The sequence below is a fragment of the Stegodyphus dumicola genome, chromosome X1 (assembly GCF_044657685.1).
Source record: "Stegodyphus dumicola isolate Sdum_Otavi_A_Nest chromosome X1, ASM4465768v1".
Taxonomy (NCBI): Eukaryota; Metazoa; Arthropoda; class Arachnida; order Araneae; family Eresidae; genus Stegodyphus; species Stegodyphus dumicola.
In genome coordinates, this window is record NC_140780.1 from 227,417,769 (window position 1) to 227,445,580 (window position 27,812).

At 33.6% G+C, this 27,812-nt stretch overlaps 1 protein-coding gene across 3 annotated transcripts in view; it reads left to right on the forward strand.

Annotated features, from left to right (window-relative positions):
- Window positions 1-13,600: 13,600 nt before the first annotated feature.
- LOC146993432 (uncharacterized) overlaps window positions 13,601-27,812 on the forward strand; it is a 50,312-nt gene continuing 36,100 nt past the window's right edge. The window contains exons 1-4 of one of the 3 annotated variants that reach the window (XM_085808711.1): window positions 13,601-13,755; window positions 13,853-14,038; window positions 19,973-20,158; window positions 26,074-26,259. In XM_085808711.1, the coding sequence (XP_085664837.1) occupies window positions 13,907-14,038; window positions 19,973-20,158; window positions 26,074-26,259 (504 nt within the window). In that variant the 5' untranslated portion in view covers window positions 13,601-13,755; window positions 13,853-13,906. Of the gene's footprint in view, window positions 13,756-13,852; window positions 14,039-19,721; window positions 19,876-19,972; window positions 20,159-26,073; window positions 26,260-27,812 lie in introns of those variants that run through there. The other 2 variants (XM_085808710.1, XM_085808712.1) reach the window with 2 other exon arrangements.

The window sequence follows — 27,812 nt, forward strand, 5'->3', positions numbered from 1 at the left end:
CGGCGGAACTGTAAATCTATCCCGTCTTAACTCTTCTAATCTCTTTAAAAGTCTTTCCACTTGCTCTGCTAAGGTTTCCTCGGTACTCATGGTCTCTCTTAGTTTAGGGAAGTCTTGACGTATTGGCTAGAGAACAGAGGGTCTTTTTCTCTCTATACATATATCATGTGGGAGCGTGTGATTTATAAATCCTTGTGAAATCTTTCTACGTCTTGTGTAACTTGGAAGATTCGTCTTGTGTAACTTGGAAAATTCGTCTTCTTCTCGTCGATTGGGCTGGAGTTATAGAAAAGAAATGGGATTGGAAAGAAATCAGCATATTACAAAAAAAAGGAACTTCTTTTTTTCTATTTTTTTTCTCTAGGGATTTACATACCATTTCATTCATGAACATTCAAGGGTTCTCTCCAAGACCAAATTTTAGAAGAGGACCACAAAGAGTGCACTTGAGGATCCTCTTTCAGGTCTAGGTGAGATAAGGGTTGAGACCAATATTCTTGGGTCTCTAAAGCATCCCAACTTAGACATTTATTATTATTATTATTAGAAAGTTCATCCTCCTCCTCCTCCTCATCGTCGCACGAGTTCTCCTGGGGAGATTCTTCCGCCTCCTCTTCGACAGCTTTGCTCTCGGAGGGGTAACAATGTAATTTCCGGAAAACGTAACTACCCTCCATCAAATGGTATCGAAAATTTCTCACCTTGTTCTCGGCACAATGAATCATCTTTTGGAAATATTGGTCTCGCGTGCATTTCGACTTGTTCCGCCACTCGGTTTTCCCTGGGATGTAAAACTCGTAAACGGATCGCTGGCAGAGCTTGCTGAAAAATTCGGCTTTATCGTATCCATTGAGGTAGATCACCTCCACATTTTCGGTCAGTATTTTCAGGATCGTAGGAAGATGCTCGTAGGAAAGACGACCCTCGGTCCATTGAAGGCCGTGTCGGTTATTTGAAGTCTGGTTGACCACAGCTTGATTGCGGGACGATAAGTCATCGTAATGGACAGGAGGGAGAAAATCATGGATCCGCATAAGGTTAAATCGCAAGTGATGTAGCCCAGTTCTTTCAAGATGAAACATATATCTCCCGTCTTTGGATCATAACAGTGAAAGTATTCCATGTCCAGAACAATGTAGGAATCTTTGAGAGGTTTGGTACTCAAAATGTCCATCTTCTTCAATTGAGGAAAAAAAGAAAAAAAAATTCTCTCTCTCTCTCTCGCTGTGTGTCCTGAAGGAAAAAATGGATAGCGTTCTCTCGCCGTCTCCTCTTTTATAGAGAGAGAGAGAGAAGGTTGCACGTGACAGGTCGTATGAATTCTGGGAAAGGTCACATTCGTATATATATATTTGTTTTTTGAATAATATCGTGCGTATCTCAATACACATCCATCATCATAATAATAAAGGTCACCTTGGAAAGAAAAAGAAATAAAAAACATGGAAGTCGTGCTCGACTTTGAAGGTTTCTACGATTCTGAAGGAGCCTTTGTTGTGAAAGAATTGGCTTAGGTCACATTGGACGGTACTTCTCGAGGGGTATTTGTTTTTAAACCCCCGTTTCCATGGCAAATGCTCACCGAGAAAGAAAAACGAACCGCTGTGTGGGCGAGTGATTATTATCACGGCTTGTCGTGGTACGAAGGAGAAATTCCGTACAGTTATTTTCCATGGGTGTTAACGATGTTGACGGAACCTTTTTCCATGATTTGGGTGCGAGGAGAAATGAAACGGCGGTTTTTAGAGAAATGGTTGCAAAGATCCATTTATTGCATTTTGGAATCGACGCAAGAGATTCTCAAATACAATGGGATCGAACACATGAATTGTCCTAACCATACAAAAGGTTTTTTCCATTGCGCTCTACAAAAAGCGGTTCGGTATCATTATTATTTAAAGACACAGAGAAAAAATTCGCAAGGTCGATCCTGCACAATTCAATCTTGACAGAACTCATTAAAAAAAAATACATATATCATGTTACTTCTTCAACAGCACAGATGGTTCTGAAGTGAAACTTGGAATTTTGAAATAATAGATCAGGGAGAAATCATTCTTAATAAAATGGTAAAGTCTCGAATCGGCTGGGAAAAAAAAATTTCTCAGATGTGAGATAAAAATTCTTTAATGAAAAAAAAAACTTTTGGTTAATTTTTATCATGTCTTTAGACATGATAAAAATTAATGACCCTCCCTTTTTGTCTGGGAAGGATGTCTCACCCTTTCTAAAAGTAGACCATGACTCATCCTTTCTCTAATGGCAATCATTCCATGAATGAATCACGATTTGTTTTTCAAAAGAGTGAGACAACATTCCCAGACGAAAAGGGAAGGGGGGTCGTTAATTTTTATCATGTCTAAGACATGATAAAATGATGTCTTAGACATGATGATTTTTATCATGTCTAAGACATGATATAAATTAACAAAAAGTTTTTTTTTTTTTTTTGAGTTGTAGAATTTTTCTCAGCTCTGAAAATTTTTTTCCAGCCGACTCGAGACTTTACCATTTACATTTACGAATAGTCTTTGGGTTATTTATTTATTTTCTTTTAAAAAGAAAAATTCTGAGCTAGACCTATCTATTGGCTTAACATTCTGGTCATAGAAACAGTCTACAATCTCATTTTTTTTCGAGGCTAATGCACGGGTTCTCCAATCAAAAGGGTTACTATAAAGGGATTGGTTTGAATGCATTTATCTGCAAATGTTGTAGGATTCTGTTGTTGAGAAGGGGGTATATTATTATTATTATTATTATTATTATTATTATTATTATTATTATTATTATGATTGTGGCAGATTCATTTTCTACATGGAAGTCTAATCTCCTCCGAAGACCTTTTCTGGGGATCGTCGATAGATGGTTTCTCAATAGGAATCGTTTCCCTCGGATCCTCAAGAGATAGAGGGGGGTCCTGTCTTGAGACATGGAGCGGTCTCTCCTCCTCCTCCTCCTCCTCCTCGAGAAGTCTTGAGAAAGGGAGAGGATTTTCGGTTCCCTTATTCTTGAGGGGTCTTGACAAATTGAGAGGTCCCTCCTCTTCGAAAGAGAGAGAAGTTTTGGTTCCCTTATCCTCGAGGGGTTTTGACAAATCGAGAGGTCCCTCATTTTCGAGGGGTCTTGATAAATGGAGAGGTTTTTCATCTTCGAGGGGGTTTGATAAAGGAAGAGGTCCCTCCTTCTCGAGGGGTCTTGATAAATGGAGAGGTTTTTCATCTTCGAGGAGGTTTGACAATGGGAGAGATTTCTCCTTCTCGAGGGGTCTCTCTTCCTCAAGGGGTTTTGAGGAAGGGAGAGGTTTTTCATCCTCGACGGGTTTTGACAAACGGAGAGGAATCTGAACAGGCTTCTCCTCATCCCCATCATTATCGAGGAGGATGAGGATAGGCTTTTGGAAAGGTTTTTTCTTTTTCTTCTGAACAGGCTCCTCTTGATGCTCGGGGAGAGGGATGGGGTAGTTGTTCCACCATTCTATTTTTTCTTGCTCGAGGATTTTTTCAAAAGTCGTGGCCTCTCTATGATGAGACGAACGAGGAGAGTCCTCGAGAAGAATATAATAGGTATTCTTCCCAGTCTTCTCGATCGAGAGAGGTTCGTGCAAACATTTATGCAACCATTCACTAAAATGAACGAGAATCCCTTTTGTCTTCTCAAGACGATCCATAATCCTATTCATTTGCGAGACGGTTAGAAAGTGGGACGTGTAAAAATATTTGGCTCGTTTCATTAACAAAATTTGTGCATCCAAAGGTGGAATGTCACGAGCCATCAACACGTTTTCGTCGGACAAAAATTCGTCCCGCATCTTTTGATAACTCCCCACGGTATAATAACCCGCACATTTTGAAAAATCGGAGGCTTTCAGGTAAACGACTCCTTGGATGATATAAAAGGAAAGATCAACATATTTATATTTGAAAGGAATACACGTAGTGAGCTGGGGATGCCTCCTCATGATCCACTTGGACAAAAATACGACTTTGGGGCTCTCCCCTTTTATTTATAGAGAGAAAGAGAGTGTGACCTTCCCTTCCCTCCTCCTCCTCTCTCCCTGCTTTCTCTATCTCTGGACGTCCTTGGATTGGAAAGGTTGACTTTGAAAAAAAAAGAAGGTCATGGTTGGATAATTTTTTGTTTATTAAATTATTACTTTCACTTCCTCATTCCCACACACATTCATCTTTTTAAGGAAAGAAAAAGAGGTCATGGAGATAAGATTTCTTGGAAAGAAGAGAGAGAGAAACAAAAAAAAATAAATAAAACGGACGTCATAGAGCCTCTATGTGTGTCTGTGTGTGTCTATATAGATATATAAAAAGGCGAGAGTACTGGGCGAGATCATTTCTTTTCCATTGGGAGCCATGTCGCTATTAGACGTTTTTCCAACTCAACGGATTTCGAACGGGGAGGATTTGAAGACGCTAAAGCAAATCTCCAACTTGAAAATTTTTTTGGCGTGTCATTGTGCGACATTTATTCCGCATTTACCACCTCATCAAGCGATCGTTTCTTTCAACCAAGATGTCGAATCCTCCAACCTGCTCGTTCAGAATATATACAGAAATTTATTCGAATCGCAACAAACGAAAGAGGAATCTCCCTTTTCTTGGAATCGGATGGATCGAGCTTTGAGACGGCCCATTCAAACAGACCGGCGATATACAGATCCGCGCACGAGTTTTCGGTGGAAAATATTTTTCTCACGAAACGATATTTTACGTTTGGAGTGAGAACGACGGCTGAGGACGAAGTTCATATTGTTCAAACCACAGCCGCTCCTCTCGCCTATTACGAATCATCGTCCCCCAATCTGAAGGAAAGAAGTTTTAAAGTCAGTGACAGGATGAAATATAAGAAATATATTCTAAGACCTTTTCAAAACTATGTCGTTCCCCCGAAAACGCAATATCTCATCGTCACAACCCAGAAGAGTCTCTTTCTCGTCGATCGGTGCTCGTACTCGCTTTGGAAACAATTGAAAGAGGAGATTTCTTTCCAATCGCCGATGATGTTTCAAGAAAAAGAAGAAGAAAACCCTCCGCCACCTTTACCCATCCCTTGCTTAGATGATAAGAGGAGCTGGACCAAACCGTCGTCATGGCCCGAAACAAAATCGACCCGGCAACGGAATGAAATTAAAGTCATCACAATTGAAGATGAGGAGGAAGAAAAAAAATTACCTCTTAAAAAACGGTCGACTTACCGGAACCTACCTGGCGTGCAAGATCTGCTTCAGAACCAAGAAGCTTCTTCTTCTTCTTCTTCTTCCCCGACTTGTTCAAACAGGCAACCTCTTTCGGACTCCTCACAGACAGAACCTCTTCCAGTATCCTCTTCTTCTCCTCCAACCTGTCCCGACATCGTAGAGGTAGAATGTCAGACGGGTCCACAAGCTTCAAAAAGTCCCGACATCGTAGAGGTAGAATGTCAGCCGGGTCCACAAGTTCCAACGGGTCCAGAAATCATGGAGGTAGAATCACAGCCGGGTTCACAAGTTCCAACGGGTCCAGAAATCATGGAGGTAGAATATCAGCCGGGTAAACAAGTTCCAACGGGTCCAGAAATCATGGAGGTAGAATCGCAGCCGGATCCAGACATCCTAGATCCCTCCACTCATCCCAAAGAGACTCCAAGTGTTTCAAGACAGCCTTGTGAGGATCCAGCCCTTCCCGTATGGAATGATTATATGGACTTACAAAATTTGGTGCAACAGGAAGGAGAAGAAAATAATCATACGGATGGGTGGGTCAAAGACTGTTTAGATCATTTAACCTCGAATGAAATTGAACTGTTATGGAATTGCATTTCTGAAATCACATCGGAAATGGGATAAAAACCAAAACAAAAAAAAAAACAATTTTTTTAATAACAAATTGGAGGAGGGTCATGATGTCATTTTTTTAAAAAAAAATATTATATAGAGTCCAATCTTGGTGGTTCACTTCAGTTTTCCAGCATGAGGTGATCCACGTTTCCCGAAATATGGATCCCATTCCAAGAGAGATTGTGTAGAGCCTTCACTTCAGTTCTTTTTTTTTATATACCAAGAGGAGAGGGTCCCCAAAGGGTTACCCATGTCCAAAAAGAGAAAGTGTAGAGCATTCATTTCAGTTTTTTTTTCAAGTTTAGGGGAGGGAGGTCTCAAAATGACACCCCCCCCCATTTTTCAAAGAGAGATGGTGTAGAGCGTTCATTTCTGTTTTTTTCCAAAGTTAGGGAGTTTTCAAATGGCTACCCATTTCAGAGAAAGAGAGAGAGAGAGAGAAGGTGTAGAGCGTTCATTTCAGTTTTCCAACATTAGAAGGTCCCAAAATACCTTCTGAATTCAAAGAGAGATCGTGTAGAGCGTTCATTTCCAGTTCTCCAAGATCAGAAGAAGAGGGTCCGCTTTTCCCAAAAGGGCTTTCCGCATTCAGAGACAGCGAAATGCAGACTTCAGTTTTCTCCCTCCCCAAGAATAGAGGGTCCCAAAATGGCTTCCCATTTCAAAGAGAGAGGGAGAGGCGTTCATTTCCATTCTCCAAGATAGGGTCGTCTGCTTTTTCCCAAAATGGCTTCCCAATTCAAAAAGAGAGAGAGAGAGAGTAAAAGGGTGTGTAGAGCGGTCATGTTCATTCTCCAAGATAGGGTCGTCAGCTTTTTCTCAAAATGGCATCTCCCCATTCAAAAAGAGATCGTAACCAATTTTTTCCAGTTTTTTCCAAGATGGGGGGGAGAAGAAAACCTAGGATGGAATAACACGACACACAGAGAGAAAGAGAAAAAAAACGCCATCTTGTCATTTTCTGATAGGGTACCGGTGTTCGAATACTTTTTTGACCGACTGTACAGAAGTATTTAAATTCAACAAACTACACAAGAAGATACATGGTGTCAGGAGCAAAATGGATTTCAGACCACCTGCTCCGCTAACATTCTCCGTCGAAAATGTTAAAGAAAAGTGGAAAAAATGGAAGCAAGAGCTAGAAAACTATTTACTTGCAACGGAAAAAGATGCCAAGCCAGATAAGAGTAAAATTGCAATCCTTTTGAATTTACTCGGTACTGAAGGACTCGAAATTTATAACACGTTTCGATTTGAACCACCTGAGAATAAGGAGAAATACGAAGAGGTCTTGAAGTCTTTTGAAGATTATTGTTCACCACGGCAGAATGTCGTATATAAAAGTTACAAATTCTTTTCGTGTAGCCAGCAAGAAGGGCAAACAATTGAATGTTATGTCACTCAGTTAAAGACTTTAGCGTCGAATTGTGAGTTTGCTGAACAAGAAAATGGATTGATTCGCGACCGTATTGTATTAGGCATTCGGGATAGGAGTCTGACCGAACGTTTGCTTCGAGAATCTAACCTAGGATTAGAAAAAGCTATAGAAATAGTCCGTGCCGCTGAAACAAGCAAAGAGCAACTCCGGAACATGAAAGATGATCCAGCGACTGTGAACAGCGTGAAGAAATATAGAAAACAGCAGCATCAATCAAAACAGTCAGTGCGAAATTATCGTCTCAGCAGAAGCAATCAGCACTAGAATATGACTGCAAGAAGTGCGGAAGAAGGCACAAATATCGGGACTGTCCAGCTTTCGGAAAAACGTGTGCGAAATGCAAATTAAAGAACCATTTTGCCGCGAGGTGTCCCAAGAACATTTATGAAGTTGGAATACCAAATAATGAACTTAGTATATATAATGAACATAGTGTATTTGTTGACTCTGTAATGATGAATCCACCAGTAAACGGGCATACTGAATTTAAAATAAGTGCAAAATCAATTATAGATCTAACAAATTCTATTGATGAAGTAAATAAGGATATTCACAAGGTAAGTGAAACATGGGTGAAAAGTATTACAATGTATGTAAATAATAAGTATTTCAAGGTTGATTTTAAGTTAGATACTGGTGCAGAAGTAAATATTTTGCCTTTGTATGTTTTAAATAATGTTAAACTTAAGCCTAAACTTAATGAAACTGATTTGTTCTTAACTGCATATGGTAATTTTAAGTTAAAACCAGAAGGTACTCTTATAATTAATTGTTCAACTGAAAGGCTTAAGAATGTACCTTTACAATTTTATGTTCTTGATGTAAGATCTAAGCCTATATTAGGGTTAACAGCTTGTTCTGCATTAAAGCTAATTGAAAGGATTGATTCTTTAAAGTGCAATATCATTAATAAAAATGATTTAATTGCTCAGTATAAAGATGTATTTACAGGCACAGGGCAATTTCCTGACGAACCATATCATATAACCCTTAAAGATGATGCAATACCAGTAATACACCCCCCAAGACGTGTTCCTCAGGCTTTACAGCCTAAATTAAAAGATACTTTAGATAAACTTGAAAGAGAAGGGATAGTATCGAAAGTAAATAAACCAACTGATTGGGTTCAAAGTTTGGTTATAGGTGAAAAACCTAATGGGAGTCTCAGATTATGCTTGGATCTTAGAGATCTAAATAAAGTAATTAAAAGGGAGCACTATCAAATTCCTTCTCCAGATGATATAATTAGTAGGTTAGAAGGTAAAAAAGTATTTTCAGTTGTAGATTTAAAAGATGGATTTTGGCATGTACCACTAGATGAAGCTAGTTCTGAACTATGTACATTTAATACGCCTTATGGAAGATATAAATTTAATAAAATGCCATTTGGAATATCCTCCGCCCCAGAAATATTTCAGAAAAGAAACCAAAAATTATTTGGTGATATTGAGGGTGTGGAAGTTTATTTTGATGATATCATAATTGCAGGATCTGATGAGGTTACTCATGATATAATTATCTCTAAGGTTCTTGAAAGAGCTAGGTCTCTAGATATAAAATTTAATCCTGATAAATTACATTATAGGGTACCGGAAATCAAATATGTAGGCCAAATTATTGCTGAGTCAGGTGTAAAAGCTGATCCTAGTCATATTAAAGCAATTATTGATATGCCAACACCAAAATCAAAAACTGAAGTAAGGAGGTTGTTAGGAATGTTAAATTTTCTGTCAAAATTTATACCTAATGTATCTAAAGTTACTGCTCCTTTAAGAGAAATCATTGATGAAAAGGTAGAATTTAATTGGGGAGAAACTCAGAAAGAGTCATTTAACAACATCAAACAACTGCTAACCAAAGCTCCAATTTTAAAAGTTTTCAGTGGTAATGAAGATATAATTATACAGTGTGATAGTTCGAAGGATGACCTAGGATCGTGTCTAATTCAAAAGGGTAAGCCTGTATCATTTGTGTCTCGCAGCCTGACTAACAGTGAAAAAAACTATGCACAAATCGAAAAAGAGCTATTGGCCATAGTATTTTCTTTTGAAAAGTACCAGAATTTTGTTTATGGACGGAAAGTCACAGTACAAAGTGATCATAAACCGTTAATGGCAATTGTTAAGAAACCATTGCATAAAATTTCGTCTAGAATGCAAAGGATGATCTTAAAGTTACTAAAGTATGATTTTGAGATAAATTATGTTCCAGGTAATCAAATGCTTTTTGCTGAAACTTTGTCACGAGCATATCCTGTGAATGAAACTATTAGTGATGATCCTGAAATGCTAAATGTTGTTCACATTATTTCAAAATATTTGCCTATGAGTGAAAGAAGAGTGGTGCAATTTAGGAAAGAAACTGAATCAGATCCAGATTTGCAAATAGTTATGAAATATATTAAAGAGGGTTGGCCTAAATGTTACAAAAAAGTAGATAGTAGTGTAAAAACATATTTTAAAGTTAAAAATGATCTTTATATTAATGACGACTTGTTATTTATTAATGAAAAATTAGTTGTACCTTATGGTTTGAGAAAAGATATGTTGCAATTAATTCATGAAGCGCACTTTGTAATTGAGAAATGTAAAAGTAGAGCCCGTGAAATTTTTTACTGGCCAGGTATGACAAATGACACTGAGCAGCTTGTTTCCAAATGCGAAATATGTGAAAAATTCAGAAATAGAAATCAAAAAGAACCTCTAATGCAACATGAAATTCCAACTAAACCATTCGAAAAAATTGCTCTTGATATCTTGCAATTTGGTAATCAAAATTACTTAGTAGTTATCGATTATTACTCTAAATGGATTGAGGTTTCTAGCATAAAAGATAAGACAGCAAATGAAATTATGATAAAGTGCATTTTTGCCAGGTATGGTATTGCAAATGAAGTCGTTTGCGACAATAATCCCTGTAATAGCTACTTATTTAAGAAATTTGCTGAAGATTGGGATTTCGAACTTAAATTTAGTAGCCCCAGATATCCTCAAAGTAATGGGTTGGCTGAAAAAGCTGTAGGAATAGTGAAAAATATCATGAGGAAAGTGCAAGATATAAGTCTAGGCTTAATGGAATATCGAAATACTCCAATTAGTGGAATAAATTTGTCTCCTGCACAACTGTTACTTAATAGAAGATTAAGGACAAAATTACCTATCAGTAATAAGTACTAAGATATCAGTACTAAGATAAACAAACCTTATTCTAAATTTCGTGCACTTCAAGCTAGGCAAAAATATTATTATGATAGAACCGCACAGAAACTACCTGAGTTAAAACCTGGAGATAGTATAACCTTGTTCAACTTTAGAACTGGGCAATGGGATAAAGGTGAAATAATTTCAAAACATAAAGCTCTTGGATCCTATATTGTAAGAAATTCAAATGGGGAAATATTGCGAAGAAACAGACGCCACATAAAATTTTCAAAATCACCTTACAAAGTTAATAATGATTATGATGATATAGTATTAGATAAAGAGGAAAATTCAAATGGAAGCCCTGAGAATGTTTCTGTGCCTGTTAATATAGGAAATCAACAGAATAATCTATCCAATAGTATAATAACAAGAAGTGGACGGTTGATTAGACAACCTTCAAGATATAGAGACTTTGTCATGGAATAAAATAATGTAACGTATTGCATATATAATTTTTATGTAACTTTTGTGTTATTGTATGTCATATTGTAAATATACTTGTATTGATATTATTTGCTATTTTTATTATTGTTTATAAACTGGAGGAAGGGATGTGATGTATATTTAAAATAACTACAACTATAACTGGAACTGTAAATAACTATAACTTTAACTTAACTGTTTAAAAAATTTAATAATAAAAGTTTTGAATTCTTGAGTTATACTCATTAGTTGAGTCTTCTTTTAAAGTACAGAAGTATTTAAATTCAACAAACTACACAAGAAGATACACTACCAACAACTCTCCAAGCTTCTAAATCGGTTAAATGACTTCGCTGAGACATCGTACTCATCGAAACAAAGCAGTCACTGAATGCCGATCATCCTTGTCTTCATTGTCTTTTTTTTGTTCAGTTGAAAGTCAAATTTCATTCGCTGCCGCTGAAGCGACGTTTTTGACGTCGAACTCAAAATTAGCATACTCCATAGTTTGAAAATCAGAAAAATTTGCATTTGTGATTCTCTTCTTCCATTTTCGCCAAAAAAAATTTCGCTTATATCTTTATTTTATATAAAATCTACAATATCCTTTAATTGTTTTGAGCAGTGTACTTGACTACAATTTTGAGTAGGTGATTTTTAGTACTTGTTCCTGATATACTTTAGAAAAAATAATTTACATAAATAAAATAAAGTATTAATCCACTTAAAATAAAAATATACTACTTTGTATGAACACCAAACTTTTAAATATGAACAGAACATGCTTTTCAAACGAAAAGCTTTATTTCGTCGTCAGATGCAAGTTGGATCATTTGCACCTGGTGAAAAACGAAAGCTTTTTGTTAAAAATGTGCGTTCTGCTCGCGTTTAAAAGATTGGTGTTCATACAAAGTAGTATATTTTTGTTTTACTTAATATTTGAGTGTTTATTTGCAATTAAGCCACTTACTTTATAGTAAATACTATATTCAAATGTACATTTTCATAATGTGTTTATTTAATTGGGATACAGGAATAAAATAGAATATAAGTATTGTCATGTTTGAATTTATAATTAAGAAAGAAAATTTTATTTTGGAAATGTACATTTTACAACTGATCTGCAAAATATGAAATCTTACTAAATTTAATGCACAGTTAAGGCAGTAGCTTCCAAGTTTGCATGAAATTATTTTCTGGGCATTGCTGAATTTATAAGCACTTTAATATGCAAGTAACTGAATAAAATGGGCATAATCAATTACTTAATAAAGACCTCTTTAAAAATAATTTTTTTTTTTTTACTTTCGTACATATCCAGAATGCAAGTACTATTGGTAACACCGGGAGGTCAAAGGTAAATGAAATTCTTCCAAAAACTATTTCTGACTTTAAATTAAGTAAAATTATGTTTACCTAAATATATGAAAGTAAAATATTTTTCTTTAATAAGATTTCAGTATAATTTATCTTTATGTATCATAAACCATATTAAGTTTGGAGAGTAATAGTTTATAGTTCCAGCTGAAAGTCAACAGTTTGTAAGTATATATTTCATCAATTGCATAAATACATATATTACAATGTGATTTTCTTTTTCTCTTTATGATGCAATATATTAAAAATAAATAATATTTTCTTACCTTCTCAAATATTATAACAGTAGTATAATTAATTTTTCTCTTTAGGATGCAATGCATTAAAAATAAGCAAGATTTTTTGGTTAATCTTTGGATTATGGTAACTTGGCAATTTTTTGGCGACCAACCCTACTACAGCAACCTGCTACCTTTTGTTTTCACGAAGTAAAGGCATTTTTTTTTTGTTTGTTTTACTCAACATTTTTTTCCAACAATCTGCTAGCTGAATTACGCTTATGCTAGAGTTTTTATGGAACAAAAGTGCTTAATCATGACGAAGATTAGGTGCGAAATTGGGAGAAAGTGCAGAATCGCAAACTGCTTGCCGCCTTGCACATACACGGTATCCATTTAAACGTCGACTTATTTTCACTTAAAAAAACATCCCAGAACTGCGCAAAAATGGCATTGCGCACACTCTTCACTTTATCCATGTACACTGCTAAAGTCCTAGCTAGTAACCTTTATCGCCTTACCAAAATGTCGCCAAACTACCTGTTACCATATTCCAAAGATTAGCCGATTTTTTTACCTTCTCAAATATTATAACAGTAGTGCAATTAATTTTTAAGCGTTATTCAAAATTAAAGTTTTCATCTCAATTTTTTATTATTTATTTTAGATTTTCTTCCTAAAATTAGTTAACCTAAACATCTTAAACAACGGTGCAAATAATTTAAAGCGATTATTAAAAATATAGATAAAATATTCAGGAAAAAAGGGGTTAAATTATATCTAAAAATAATTGTAAAAAATCGATTAACCTAATTCGAGGTCGTTGTCTGCCGACTACCAGCTGACGGAAATAAAAACACTGCTTGCCATATCAAAAGCGCGCCAAACTGGCGATGAACAACCTAAGCTATCACTCCCAAAGAGCGCTTAAACCATAAGTCACGTGGTATATGTTGGAGACAGCCTAGCAGACGAATTCTCTGTGAGTGAGCTGTCTACCTGTTATATGAAGTTGTTGGTTACAACACGTCGGTTTTCAATGAATTTTGCTTCATTTGAATGAATTTTGCTTCATTGAAAACCGCAGTTTTCACCGTTTGAGTTGAACCCTTCCTCCTCATAGTCTAACCTCATAGCTCTAGCTGCAAAAATTAATCAAAACTATAATTTTAATTTGGCAACACCAGTGAGCGTCGTTTCGTTTTCGTTTTATTTTCGTTAGGCAGCCATTACTAAACGCTTTCTTTACTTAGAACCTAGAGATCTGTAAGTAATATAGTTTTAAGAGTATTGATTAAATGACTCTTTTATTTTTGCAGTGTATAAATGTATGTTAAAAATAAATTCCCACAATTTTACCTAGATTTTGGTAAATTCGGAAGAAATTCCCGACCAACGCTGTAGAATTCAAACCAAGATGCCGAAGTTAAATTCAAGAGAGTATAGAAGAAGTTATGAAAAAGAACATCGAAGAAATTATTACAGGAGAAGATATGTTAGACATTACTCGCATGATGATGGAGAAGAATTCGTGATGAAGAATGATCCGGTAAGTATATATTTTAGTATAACGACCTTTTGTTTAAGGCAAACACACGAGAGCTATGGGAAACGATTTTTGGCTCTAGTGTAGAATTGGGTGTCCCTTCGATTAGCGATATTTTTTTTTTTTTTAATTTTGGTGATGAAACCTCATTTCTGGTTACCATGATAGTTTTAACTTTCTTTTAGCTTCCTGATTTCTTTTAATGAAAATATATTGATGTGTACATGGACAAATTTAAGACAGTGCGCAATGCCTAGTTTGTGAAATTCTGGGGTATGTTTTTTTAAGTGAAAACAGATCGATGTGTACATGGACACAGAGTTTGTATAATTCTTTGACTTATTTTGGTTTTTGTGTGACGGCCATCTTGAAATTGTGCCTTCCTGGAGCCGATTTTGGCGTCAAAAAAGAATCTCGAAAAAACAAGGGGCACCCAATTGTAAACTTTTACCCGATTTTAAAATTACTGTTTACTTTGTGAAGTGTTCATATTATCATTTGTAAAATCAAAATCTTCGGATAAGAATTGCACATACTCGGTATCCATGTGCACATCGACCTATTTTTCATTGCAAAAGTCAAAGATATTGACAAAAATCCAATTATTACTCTTGGAAAAAGCGCCAAACAAATAAGTGGGCGATTCTGCACTTTAGCCGGAAATTATTAATTTTCTTAAATCACTTTAGCAACGTAGTTGGAAATCTTCTTTATAAGATGCAGAGTATGGTGTCTTGAATATGGGGGGGAGGGATGTTGATACAGAATGTCTTCAAAACAAGCTAATTTTTTATGTAATAGAATATGCGATTAAAATTCAGACCTTTACAAAAAAAAGTTTTAAAATTTTTAAACTAAAATTATTTGGCTTAATTTAATTTAAATTAACATTAATTTCAGTAGTAAAATATTTTTTACTTTATGCTTTAATGCCTTCAGATTTTCTCATTTTGTATTAATATATCCATTATACATGTGTTCTTCGAACTATTACACCGATGTTGGTGTTTGAAAATACGTTATAGGTATTGAACATGTATTTGTTTTAATCGTATTAATTTTTATTGATCTATAATTAAGTCATTGCAACACGTTCACATAGCACATTGTTTATTCCACACTAACATTCACTGACTACTACTTCACTTCAGTTTGACCAGCAACTAGTGTGTTGCCACATATATGTAACATCTCCCCTCTTTTGGGAAACTCATAGGAATCAATGCATTACATAATTATCATATTTGGATGATCGATATACATTACGACCACTTCTTGTTTTATATACACAATCACGATTAATATTATTGCTATTATTTTGATGGTGAGGATCATTATGTATTTTTGGATGTTCACTACTTATATTTTCCTCATTTTCATTACATAGATCATAATAGTCTAATGTCACTAAATTCTGATTTTTAGTTTTTCTTAAATGGAATTTATTCCGTCTAATTACCCTATTATCTTTTGTTCTAATCCAATATGATCTAGGAGTTGAATGCTTTTTTAAAACTATAGCAGGCTCCCATTTATTTTCCCATCTCAACATTACCTTTTCCCCAGGAATAAATTCAGGTCTTTCCCTTGCATGCTTATCATAATAGATTTTAGCCTGTTTCTGCTTACTCCTCACCTTTTCTCTATATTGATCTTTTACAGTTGGTTTCAATTCTGTTTGCGTAATTGGTAATCGTGTTCTTAAATTCCTACTTAATAGCATTTGACTTGGTGATAAATTTATACCTGAAATTGGAGTATTTTATTTTGGAAAATTTTATTTTGTAAATGTACATTTTACAACTGATCTGCAAAATATGAAATCTTACTAAATTTAATGTACAGTTAAGGCAGTAACTTCCAAGTTTGTATGAAATTATTTTCTGGACATTGCTGAATTTATAAGCACTTTAATATGCAAGTAACTGAATAAAATGGGCATAATCAATTACTTAATAAAGACCTCTTTAAAAATAATTATTTTTTTACTTTCTTACATATCCAGAATGCAAGTACTATTGGTAACACTGAGAGGTCAAAGGTAAATGAAATTCTTCCAAAAACTATTTCTGACTTTAAATTAAGTAAAATTATGTTTACTTAAATATATGAAAGTAAAATATTTTTCTTTAATAAGATTTCAGTATAATTTATCTTTATGTATCATAAACCATATTAAAGGCCTCATTCAATTGAAACAGCGATCGTTGTATCCAGCATTAGCGATCACTTTTGAAAACGAGTGATTTTTCGTATTCATTTGAAACACTTCCCTACCAGTCGAACTCGTAGGGATTGCCAGAGGTTACTTGATGCGCGATGCTGTTTGTCACGTGGTCGGAAGTTGCGTTTGTTTCAAAATAACCAATGAAAGAACTACCAGATGTGCAGGTTGACTCCTCGTAACCATTCTTTAGGTTTGCAGTTCACGTTTGGTGTGCCATCTTTGGCTTTTCAGCGCTATTGTTTCAAAGTTTTATCTATGAAAATTCTTCAAAGGTATTATTTTATTTTAATTCTTTTATGAAAACAGCTAACCTAAAAGACACATTCCATTCACATAAATCATATACATGTGAAAAATATAGGTCAAGTAATTTTTGCATACTGAAAAAAAAAGTGATTCAAAAGACCTTTTAAAGGAAAAGAAAAGAAAAATGTACCTAGTTCTATTAACAACTGAAAAAATACAATGTAATATATTCTAAAAGGAAAATTATATAATACACAATGATGTAGATTACATATATTTAATAAATACATAAAACTCTATAATGACTCTAATGTTCATAACTATATAATAAACGCCAACACATATCACATCATGGTACATAACACTGCTATGAAAGGAAGAATTTTTAATTAGAAACATACCTTTTATATTTATTTGATAACATAGACGAATAAAATATAAAGATGACAAGAAGTTATGAAAACACGTTATGCAACTTAAGAAACAGTAAGAAGCCTTTTAAGTTATAGCAATATCATAAGGCACTGATTAGGAAGTAAATATCATTTTTTCATTCTTTTACAACAGTAATACTTTTTTCATTAAAAACTTTAGCAGTGAAAGCCAAAACAGATTTATCATTGGCGCCTCTGATGCAAGGTCACACAAAAATAAACTTGATTTAGCAAATTTCTAAAACATTAAAATCAAAAATAGTAAATTACAGTAACATATATTATTAAATTATTTTAATTACACATAAAAAATTGTCTGAATTAAATTAAGAATCACTGACTAAGCTTGTACAGCATTTTAAAACATATTTTATGTTGATACATTGGAAATAAATTGACAGCAATCGCAGTTAAATGAAAGAGCTGGAAATACAGTCTACATGATGTATAAATACAGTCAAAATTATTCGTTAAATACCTAAGTTGATGCTTACCTTATTCAAAATGAATATAAATACGATATATTAATGTTACTTTAAGGGAAACATTATATAGTGCATAATTTCAATCATATTATCCAATGTTTACATTTTTTTTTTTTTTACATTGGAGGCCGACTGACAGATTTGGCGACAATATAATAAGGTAAAAAAAAAACATACAATTTTAAACCATGAATCCCGCATTAAAATTTAAATAAAAAGTGCACTTCGTAGTTATAATCACGCACAAAATTGAAATCAAATGTATAATATAATTATTTAAACTTTGTCCTTTCGCGATAATAACAATAAAGAAAATCACATCAGCATCTACTTATCGCCGTCGATATCTGTGTATTGACTATACACATTCTGATAATACTCATTTTGTACATATAAAATCAGTTTGTCATTAATTAGCAATACTTAAATGATAATACACATTTCGCTGAAACATGAACACTTATTTTTTTAAGAATTATGAAAACATACGAAGCTGAACTTACTTCAAAAGCGCACGGTCTTGCGATCGGAATCTATTCCAATGGACAAGAATTAATTACCCATTTTCTTCGTATTTCTTCATTTCTCGGGAAATAGAACATACTAAAGTTATTTCTGGAACGATATGAATAATTTGATGCAGTGCATCCACGCATATTTCTCTGAATTAGGTAGCAATCCATAGACACAAATGTAAACAACACAACGCTAAATCAATGTCCACTAGCAACAAGTGCACTTAATTTGAATACAACACAGATGATGTGTCGGCTGCCCTTGCTAGGATCCTTATACACCCTATACTTTGATATAAGTTGATGCTCACTCAGCAGATCTAAAGCATTTTCTTTAGCACGCTTGATTTCTGTCCTCGTGAAAGCACAAACAACACAACCGCCATATTGATTCGATCGTTTTTCGCCGAGGAATGATGGGTTCCAAGTGATCGCTATGAGAACGAGCGATCGCGAGCTCAGAGTGATCGTTGCGTTTCAATTGAATACCAAAACAGCAAAATCAATCGCAACTGATGACATATGACGATTAACGATCACTAAATGTTTCAATTGAATGAGGCCTTAAGTTTGGAGAGTAATAGTTTATAGTTCCAGCTGAAAGTCAACAGTTTATACGTATATATTTCATCAATTGCATAAATACATATATTACAATGTGATTTTCTTTTTCTCTTTAGGATGCAATGTATTAAAAATAAACAATATTTTTTTACCTTCTCAAATATTATAACAGTAGTATAATTAATTTTTCTCTTTAGGATGCAATGCATTAAAAATAAGCAAGATTTTTTGGTTAATCTTTGGATTATGGTAACTTGGCAATTTTTTGGCAACCAACCCTACTACAGCAACCTGCTATTTTTTGTTTTCACGAAGTAAAGGCATTTTTTTTTGTTTGTTTTACTCAACATTTTTTTCCAACAATCTGCTAGCCGAATTACGCTTATGCTAGAACTTTTATGGAACAAAAGTGCTTAATCATGACGAAGATTAGGTGCGAAATTGGGAGAAAGTGCAGAATCGCAAACTGCTTGCCGCCTTGCACATACACGGTATCCATTTAAACGTCGACTTATTTTCACTTAAAAAAACATCCCATAACTGCGCAAAAATGGCATTGCGCACACTCTTCACTTTATCCATGTACACTGCTAAAGTCCTAGCTAGTAACCTTTATCGCCTTACCAAAATGCCGCCAAACTACCTGTTACCATATTCCAAAGATTAGCCGATTTTTTTACCTTCTCAAATATTATAACAGTAGTGCAATTAATTTTTAAGCGTTATTGAAAATTAAAGTTTTCATCTCAATTTTTTATTATTTATTTTAGATTTTCTTCCTAAAATTAGTTAACCTAAACATCTTAAACAACGGTGCAAATAATTTAAAGCGATTATTAAAAATATAGATAAAATATTCAGGAAAAAAGGGGTTAAATTATATCTAAAAATAATTGTAAAAAATCGATTAACCTAATTCGAGGTCGTTGTCTGCCGACTACCAGCTGACGGAAATAAAAACACTGCTTGCCATATCAAAAGCGCGCCAAACTGGCGATGAACAACCTAAGCTATCACTCCCAAAGAGCGCTTAAACCATAAGTCACGTGGTATATGTTGGAGACAGCCTAGCAGACGAATTCTCTGTGAGTGAGCTGTCTACCTGTTATATGAAGTTGTTGGTTACAACACGTCGGTTTTCAATGAATTTTGCTTCATTTGAATGAATTTTGCTTCATTGAAAACCGCAGTTTTCACCGTTTGAGTTGAACCCTTCCTCCTCATAGTCTAACCTCATAGCTCTAGCTGCAAAAATTAATCAAAACTATAATTTTAATTTGGCAACACCAGTGAGCGTCGTTTCGTTTTCGTTTTATTTTCGTTAGGCAGCCATTACTAAACGCTTTCTTTACTTAGAACCTAGAGATCTGTAAGTAATATAGTTTTAAGAGTATTGATTAAATGACTCTTTTATTTTTGCAGTGTATAAATGTATGTTAAAAATAAATTCCCACAATTTTACCTAGATTTTGGTAAATTCGGAAGAAATTCCCGACCAACGCTGTAGAATTCAAACCAAGATGCCGAAGTTAAATTCAAGAGAGTATAGAAGAAGTTATGAAAAAGAACATCGAAGAAATTATTACAGGAGAAGATATGTTAGACATTACTCGCATGATGATGGAGAAGAATTCGTGATGAAGAATGATCCGGTAAGTATATATTTTAGTATAACGACCTTTTGTTTAAGGCAAAGACACGAGAGCTATGGGAAACGATTTTTGGCTCTAGTGTAGAATTGGGTGTCCCTTCGATTAGCGATAATTTTTTTTTTTTTTTAATTTTGGTGATGAAACCTCATTTCTGGTTACCATGATAGTTTTAACTTTCTTTTAGCTTCCTGATTTCTTTTAATGAAAATATATTGATGTGTACATGGACAAATTTAAGACAGTGCGCAATGCCTAGTTTGTGAAATTCTGGGGTATGTTTTTTTAAGTGAAAACAGATCGATGTGTACATGGACACAGAGTTTGTATAATTCTTTGACTTATTTTGGTTTTTGTGTGACGGCCATCTTGAAATTGTGCCTTCCTGGAGCCGATTTTGGCGTCAAAAAAGAATCTCGAAAAAACAAGGGGCACCCAATTGTAAACTTTTACCCGATTTTAAAATTACTGTTTACTTTGTGAAGTGTTCATATTATCATTTGTAAAATCAAAATCTTCGGATAAGAATTGCACATACTCGGTATCCATGTGCACATCGACCTATTTTTCATTGCAAAAGTCAAAGATATTGACAAAAATCCAATTATTACTCTTGGAAAAAGCGCCAAACAAATAAGTGGGCGATTCTGCACTTTAGCCGGAAATTATTAATTTTCTTAAATCACTTTAGCAACGTAGTTGGAAATCTTCTTTATAAGATGCAGAGTATGGTGTCTTGAATATGGGGGGGAGGGATGTTGATACAGAATGTCTTCAAAACAAGCTAATTTTTTATGTAATAGAATATGCGATTAAAATTCAGACCTTTACAAAAAAAAGTTTTAAAATTTTTAAACTAAAATTATTTGGCTTAATTTAATTTAAATTAACATTAATTTCAGTAGTAAAATATTTTTTACTTTATGCTTTAATGCCTTCAGATTTTCTCATTTTGTATTAATATATCCATTATACATGTGTTCTTCGAACTATTACACCGATGTTGGTGTTTGAAAATACGTTATAGGTATTGAACATGTATTTGTTTTAATCGTATTAATTTTTATTGATCTATAATTAAGTCATTGCAACACGTTCACATAGCACATTGTTTATTCCACACTAACATTCACTGACTACTACTTCACTTCAGTTTGACCAGCAACTAGTGTGTTGCCACATATATGTAACATCTCCCCTCTTTTGGGAAACTCATAGGAATCAATGCATTACATAATTATCATATTTGGATGATCGATATACATTACGACCACTTCTTGTTTTATATACACAATCACGATTAATATTATTGCTATTATTTTGATGGTGAGGATCATTATGTATTTTTGGATGTTCACTACTTATATTTTCCTCATTTTCATTACATAGATCATAATAGTCTAATGTCACTAAATTCTGATTTTTAGTTTTTCTTAAATGGAATTTATTCCGTCTAATTACCCTATTATCTTTTGTTCTAATCCAATATGATCTAGGAGTTGAATGCTTTTTTAAAACTATAGCAGGCTCCCATTTATTTTCCCATCTCAACATTACCTTTTCCCCAGGAATAAATTCAGGTCTTTCCCTTGCATGCTTATCATAATAGATTTTAGCCTGTTTCTGCTTACTCCTCACCTTTTCTCTATATTGATCTTTTACAGTTGGTTTCAATTCTGTTTGCGTAATTGGTAATCGTGTTCTTAAATTCCTACTTAATAGCATTTGACTTGGTGATAAATTTATACCTGAAATTGGAGTATTTTATTTTGGAAAATTTTATTTTGTAAATGTACATTTTACAACTGATCTGCAAAATATGAAATCTTACTAAATTTAATGTACAGTTAAGGCAGTAGCTTCCAAGTTTGTATGAAATTATTTTCTGGACATTGCTGAATTTATAAGCACTTTAATATGCAAGTAACTGAATAAAATGGGCATAATCAATTACTTAATAAAGACCTGTTTAAAAATAATTATTTTTTTACTTTCTTACATATCCAGAATGCAAGTACTATTGGTAACACTGAGAGGTCAAAGGTAAATGAAATTCTTCCAAAAACTATTTCTGACTTTAAATTAAGTAAAATTATGTTTACTTAAATATATGAAAGTAAAATATTTTTCTTTAATAAGATTTCAGTATAATTTATCTTTATGTATCATAAACCATATTAAAGGCCTCATTCAATTGAAACAGCGATCGTTGTATCCAGCATTAGCGATCACTTTTGAAAACGAGTGATTTTTCGTATTCATTTGAAACACTTCCCTACCAGTCGAACTCGTAGGGATTGCCAGAGGTTACTTGATGCGCGATGCTGTTTGTCACGTGGTCGGAAGTTGCGTTTGTTTCAAAATAACCAATGAAAGAACTACCAGATGTGCAGGTTGACTCCTCGTAACCATTCTTTAGGTTTGCAGTTCACGTTTGGTGTGCCATCTTTGGCTTTTCAGCGCTATTGTTTCAAAGTTTTATCTATGAAAATTCTTCAAAGGTATTATTTTATTTTAATTCTTTTATGAAAACAGCTAACCTAAAAGACACATTCCATTCACATAAATCATATACATGTGAAAAATATAGGTCAAGTAATTTTTGCATACTGAAAAAAAAAGTGATTCAAAAGACCTTTTAAAGGAAAAGAAAAGAAAAATGTACCTTGTTCTATTAACAACTCAAAAAATACAATGTAATATATTCTAAAAGGAAAATTATATAATACACAATGATGTAGATTACATATATTTAATAAATACATAAAACTCTATAATGACTCTAATGTTCATAACTATATAATAAACGCCAACACATATCACATCATGGTACATAACACTGCTATGAAAGGAAGAATTTTTAATTAGAAACATACCTTTTATATTTATTTGATAACATAGACGAATAAAATATAAAGATGACAAGAAGTTATGAAAACACGTTATGCAACTTAAGAAACAGTAAGAAGCCTTTTAAGTTATTGCAATATCATAAGGCACTGATTAGGAAGTAAATATCATTTTTTCATTCTTTTACATCAGTAATACTTTTTTCATTAAAAACTTTAGCAGTGAAAGCCAAAACAGATTTATCATTGGCGCCTCTGATGCAAGGTCACACAAAAATAAACTTGATTTAGCAAATTTCTAAAACATTAAAATCAAAAATAGTAAATTACAGTAACATATATTATTAAATTATTTTAATTACACATAAAAAATTGTCTGAATTAAATTAAGAATCACTGACTAAGCTTGTACAGCATTTTAAAACATATTTTATGTTGATACATTGGAAATAAATTGACAGCAATCGCAGTTAAATGAAAGAGCTGGAAATACAGTCTACATGATGTATAAATACAGTCAAAATTATTCGTTAAATACCTAAGTTGATGCTTACCTTATTCAAAATGAATATAAATACGATATATTAATGTTACTTTAAGGGAAACATTATATAGTGCATAATTTCAATCATATTATCCAATGTTTACATTTTTTTTTTTTTTACATTGGAGGCCGACTGACAGATTTGGCGACAATATAATAAGGTAAAAAAAAACATACAATTTTAAACCATGAATCCCGCATTAAAATTTAAATAAAAAGTGCACTTCGTAGTTATAATCACGCACAAAATTGAAATCAAATGTATAATATAATTATTTAAACTTTGTCCTTTCGCGATAATAACAATAAAGAAAATCACATCAGCATCTACTTATCGCCGTCGATATCTGTGTATTGACTATACACATTCTGATAATACTCATTTTGTACATATAAAATCAGTTTGTCATTAATTAGCAATACTTAAATGATAATACACATTTCGCTGAAACATGAACACTTATTTTTTTAAGAATTATGAAAACATACGAAGCTGAACTTACTTCAAAAGCGCACGGTCTTGCGATCGGAATCTATTCCAATGGACAAGAATTAATTACCCATTTTCTTCGTATTTCTTCATTTCTCGGGAAATAGAACATACTAAAGTTATTTCTGGAACGATATGAATAATTTGATGCAGTGCATCCACGCATATTTCTCTGAATTAGGTAGCAATCCATAGACACAAATGTAAACAACACAACGCTAAATCAATGTCCACTAGCAACAAGTGCACTTAATTTGAATACAACACAGATGATGTGTCGGCTGCCCTTGCTAGGATCCTTATACACCCTATACTTTGATATAAGTTGATGCTCACTCAGCAGATCTAAAGCATTTTCTTTAGCACGCTTGATTTCTGTCCTCGTGAAAGCACAAACAACACAACCGCCATATTGATTCGATCGTTTTTCGCCGAGGAATGATGGGTTCCAAGTGATCGCTATGAGAACGAGCGATCGCGAGCTCAGAGTGATCGTTGCGTTTCAATTGAATACCAAAACAGCAAAATCAATCGCAACTGATGACATATGACGATTAACGATCACTAAATGTTTCAATTGAATGAGGCCTTAAGTTTGGAGAGTAATAGTTTATAGTTCCAGCTGAAAGTCAACAGTTTACACGTATATATTTCATCAATTGCATAAATACATATATTACAATGTGATTTTCTTTTTCTCTTTAGGATGCAATGTATTAAAAATAAACAATATTTTTTTACCTTCTCAAATATTATAACAGTAGTATAATTAATTTTTCTCTTTAGGATGCAATGCATTAAAAATAAGCAAGATTTTTTGGTTAATCTTTGGATTATGGTAACTTGGCAATTTTTTGGCAACCAACCCTACTACAGCAACCTGCTATTTTTTGTTTTCACGAAGTAAAGGCATTTTTTTTTGTTTGTTTTACTCAACATTTTTTTCCAACAATCTGCTAGCCGAATTACGCTTATGCTAGAACTTTTATGGAACAAAAGTGCTTAATCATGACGAAGATTAGGTGCGAAATTGGGAGAAAGTGCAGAATCGCAAACTGCTTGCCGCCTTGCACATACACGGTATCCATTTAAACGTCGACTTATTTTCACTTAAAAAAACATCCCATAACTGCGCAAAAATGGCATTGCGCACACTCTTCACTTTATCCATGTACACTGCTAAAGTCCTAGCTAGTAACCTTTATCGCCTTACCAAAATGCCGCCAAACTACCTGTTACCATATTCCAAAGATTAGCCGATTTTTTTACCTTCTCAAATATTATAACAGTAGTGCAATTAATTTTTAAGCGTTATTGAAAATTAAAGTTTTCATCTCAATTTTTTATTATTTATTTTAGATTTTCTTCCTAAAATTAGTTAACCTAAACATCTTAAACAACGGTGCAAATAATTTAAAGCGATTATTAAAAATATAGATAAAATATTCAGGAAAAAAGGGGTTAAATTATATCTAAAAATAATTGTAAAAAATCGATTAACCTAATTCGAGGTCGTTGTCTGCCGACTACCAGCTGACGGAAATAAAAACACTGCTTGCCATATCAAAAGCGCGCCAAACTGGCGATGAACAACCTAAGCTATCACTCCCAAAGAGCGCTTAAACCATAAGTCACGTGGTATATGTTGGAGACAGCCTAGCAGACGAATTCTCTGTGAGTGAGCTGTCTACCTGTTATATGAAGTTGTTGGTTACAACACGTCGGTTTTCAATGAATTTTGCTTCATTGAAAACCGCAGTTTTCACCGTTTGAGTTGAACCCTTCCTCCTCATAGTCTAACCTCATAGCTCTAGCTGCAAAAATTAATCAAAACTATAATTTTAATTTGGCAACACCAGTGAGCGTCGTTTCGTTTTCGTTTTATTTTCGTTAGGCAGCCATTACTAAACGCTTTCTTTACTTAGAACCTAGAGATCTGTAAGTAATATAGTTTTAAGAGTATTGATTAAATGACTCTTTTATTTTTGCAGTGTATAAATGTATGTTAAAAATAAATTCCCACAATTTTACCTAGATTTTGGTAAATTCGGAAGAAATTCCCGACCAACGCTGTAGAATTCAAACCAAGATGCCGAAGTTAAATTCAAGAGAGTATAGAAGAAGTTATGAAAAAGAACATCGAAGAAATTATTACAGGAGAAGATATGTTAGACATTACTCGCATGATGATGGAGAAGAATTCGTGATGAAGAATGATCCGGTAAGTATATATTTTAGTATAACGACCTTTTGTTTAAGGCAAACACACGAGAGCTATGGGAAACGATTTTTGGCTCTAGTGTAGAATTGGGTGTCCCTTCGATTAGCGATAATTTTTTTTTTTTTTAATTTTGGTGATGAAACCTCATTTCTGGTTACCATGATAGTTTTAACTTTCTTTTAGCTTCCTGATTTCTTTTAATGAAAATATATTGATGTGTACATGGACAAATTTAAGACAGTGCGCAATGCCTAGTTTGTGAAATTCTGGGGTATGTTTTTTTAAGTGAAAACAGATCGATGTGTACATGGACACAGAGTTTGTATAATTCTTTGACTTATTTTGGTTTTGTGTGACGGCCATCTTGAAATTGTGCCTTCCTGGAGCCGATTTTGGCGTCAAAAAAGAATCTCGAAAAAACAAGGGGCACCCAATTGTAAACTTTTACCCGACTTTAAAATTACTGTTCACTTTGTGAAGTGTTCATATTATCATTTGTAAAATCAAAATCTTCGGATAAGAATTGCACATACTCGGTATCCATGTGCACATCGACCTATTTTTCATTGCAAAAGTCAAAGATATTGACAAAAATCCAATTATTACTCTTGTAAAAAGCGCCAAACAAATAAGTGGGCGATTCTGCACTTTAGCCGGAAATTATTAATTTTCTTAAATCACTTTAGCAACGTAGTTGGAAATCTTCTTTATAAGATGCAGAGTATGGTGTCTTGAATATGGGGGGGGGAGGGATGTTGATACAGAATGTCTTCAAAACAAGCTAATTTTTTATGTAATAGAATATGCGATAAAAATTCAGACCTTTACAAAAAAAAAGTTTTAAAATTTTTAAACTAAAATTATTTGGCTTAATTTAATTTAAATTAACATTAATTTCAGTAGTAAAATATTTTTTACTTTATGCTTTAATGCCTTCAGATTTTCTCATTTTGTATTAATATATCCATTATACATGTGTTCTTCGAACCATTACACCGATGTTGGTGTTTGAAAATACGTTATAGGTATTGAACATGTATTTGTTTTAATCGTATTAATTTTTATTGATCTATAATTAAGTCATTGCAACACGTTCACATAGCACATTGTTTATTCCACACTAACATTCACTGACTACTACTTCACTTCAGTTTGACCAGCAACTAGTGTGTTGCCACATATATGTAACATCTCCCCTCTTTTGGGAAACTCATAGGAATCAATGCATTACATAATTATCATATTTGGATGATCGATATACATTACGACCACTTCTTGTTTTATATACACAATCACGATTAATATTATTGCTATTATTTTGATGGTGAGGATCATTATGTATTTTTGGATGTTCACTACTTATATTTTCCTCAATTTCATTACATAGATCATAATAGTCTAATGTCACTAAATTCTGATTTTTAGTTTTTCTTAAATGGAATTTATTCCGTCTAATTACCCTATTATCTTTTGTTCTAATCCAATATGATCTAGGAGTTGAATGCTTTTTTAAAACTATAGCAGGCTCCCATTTATTTTCCCATCTCAACATT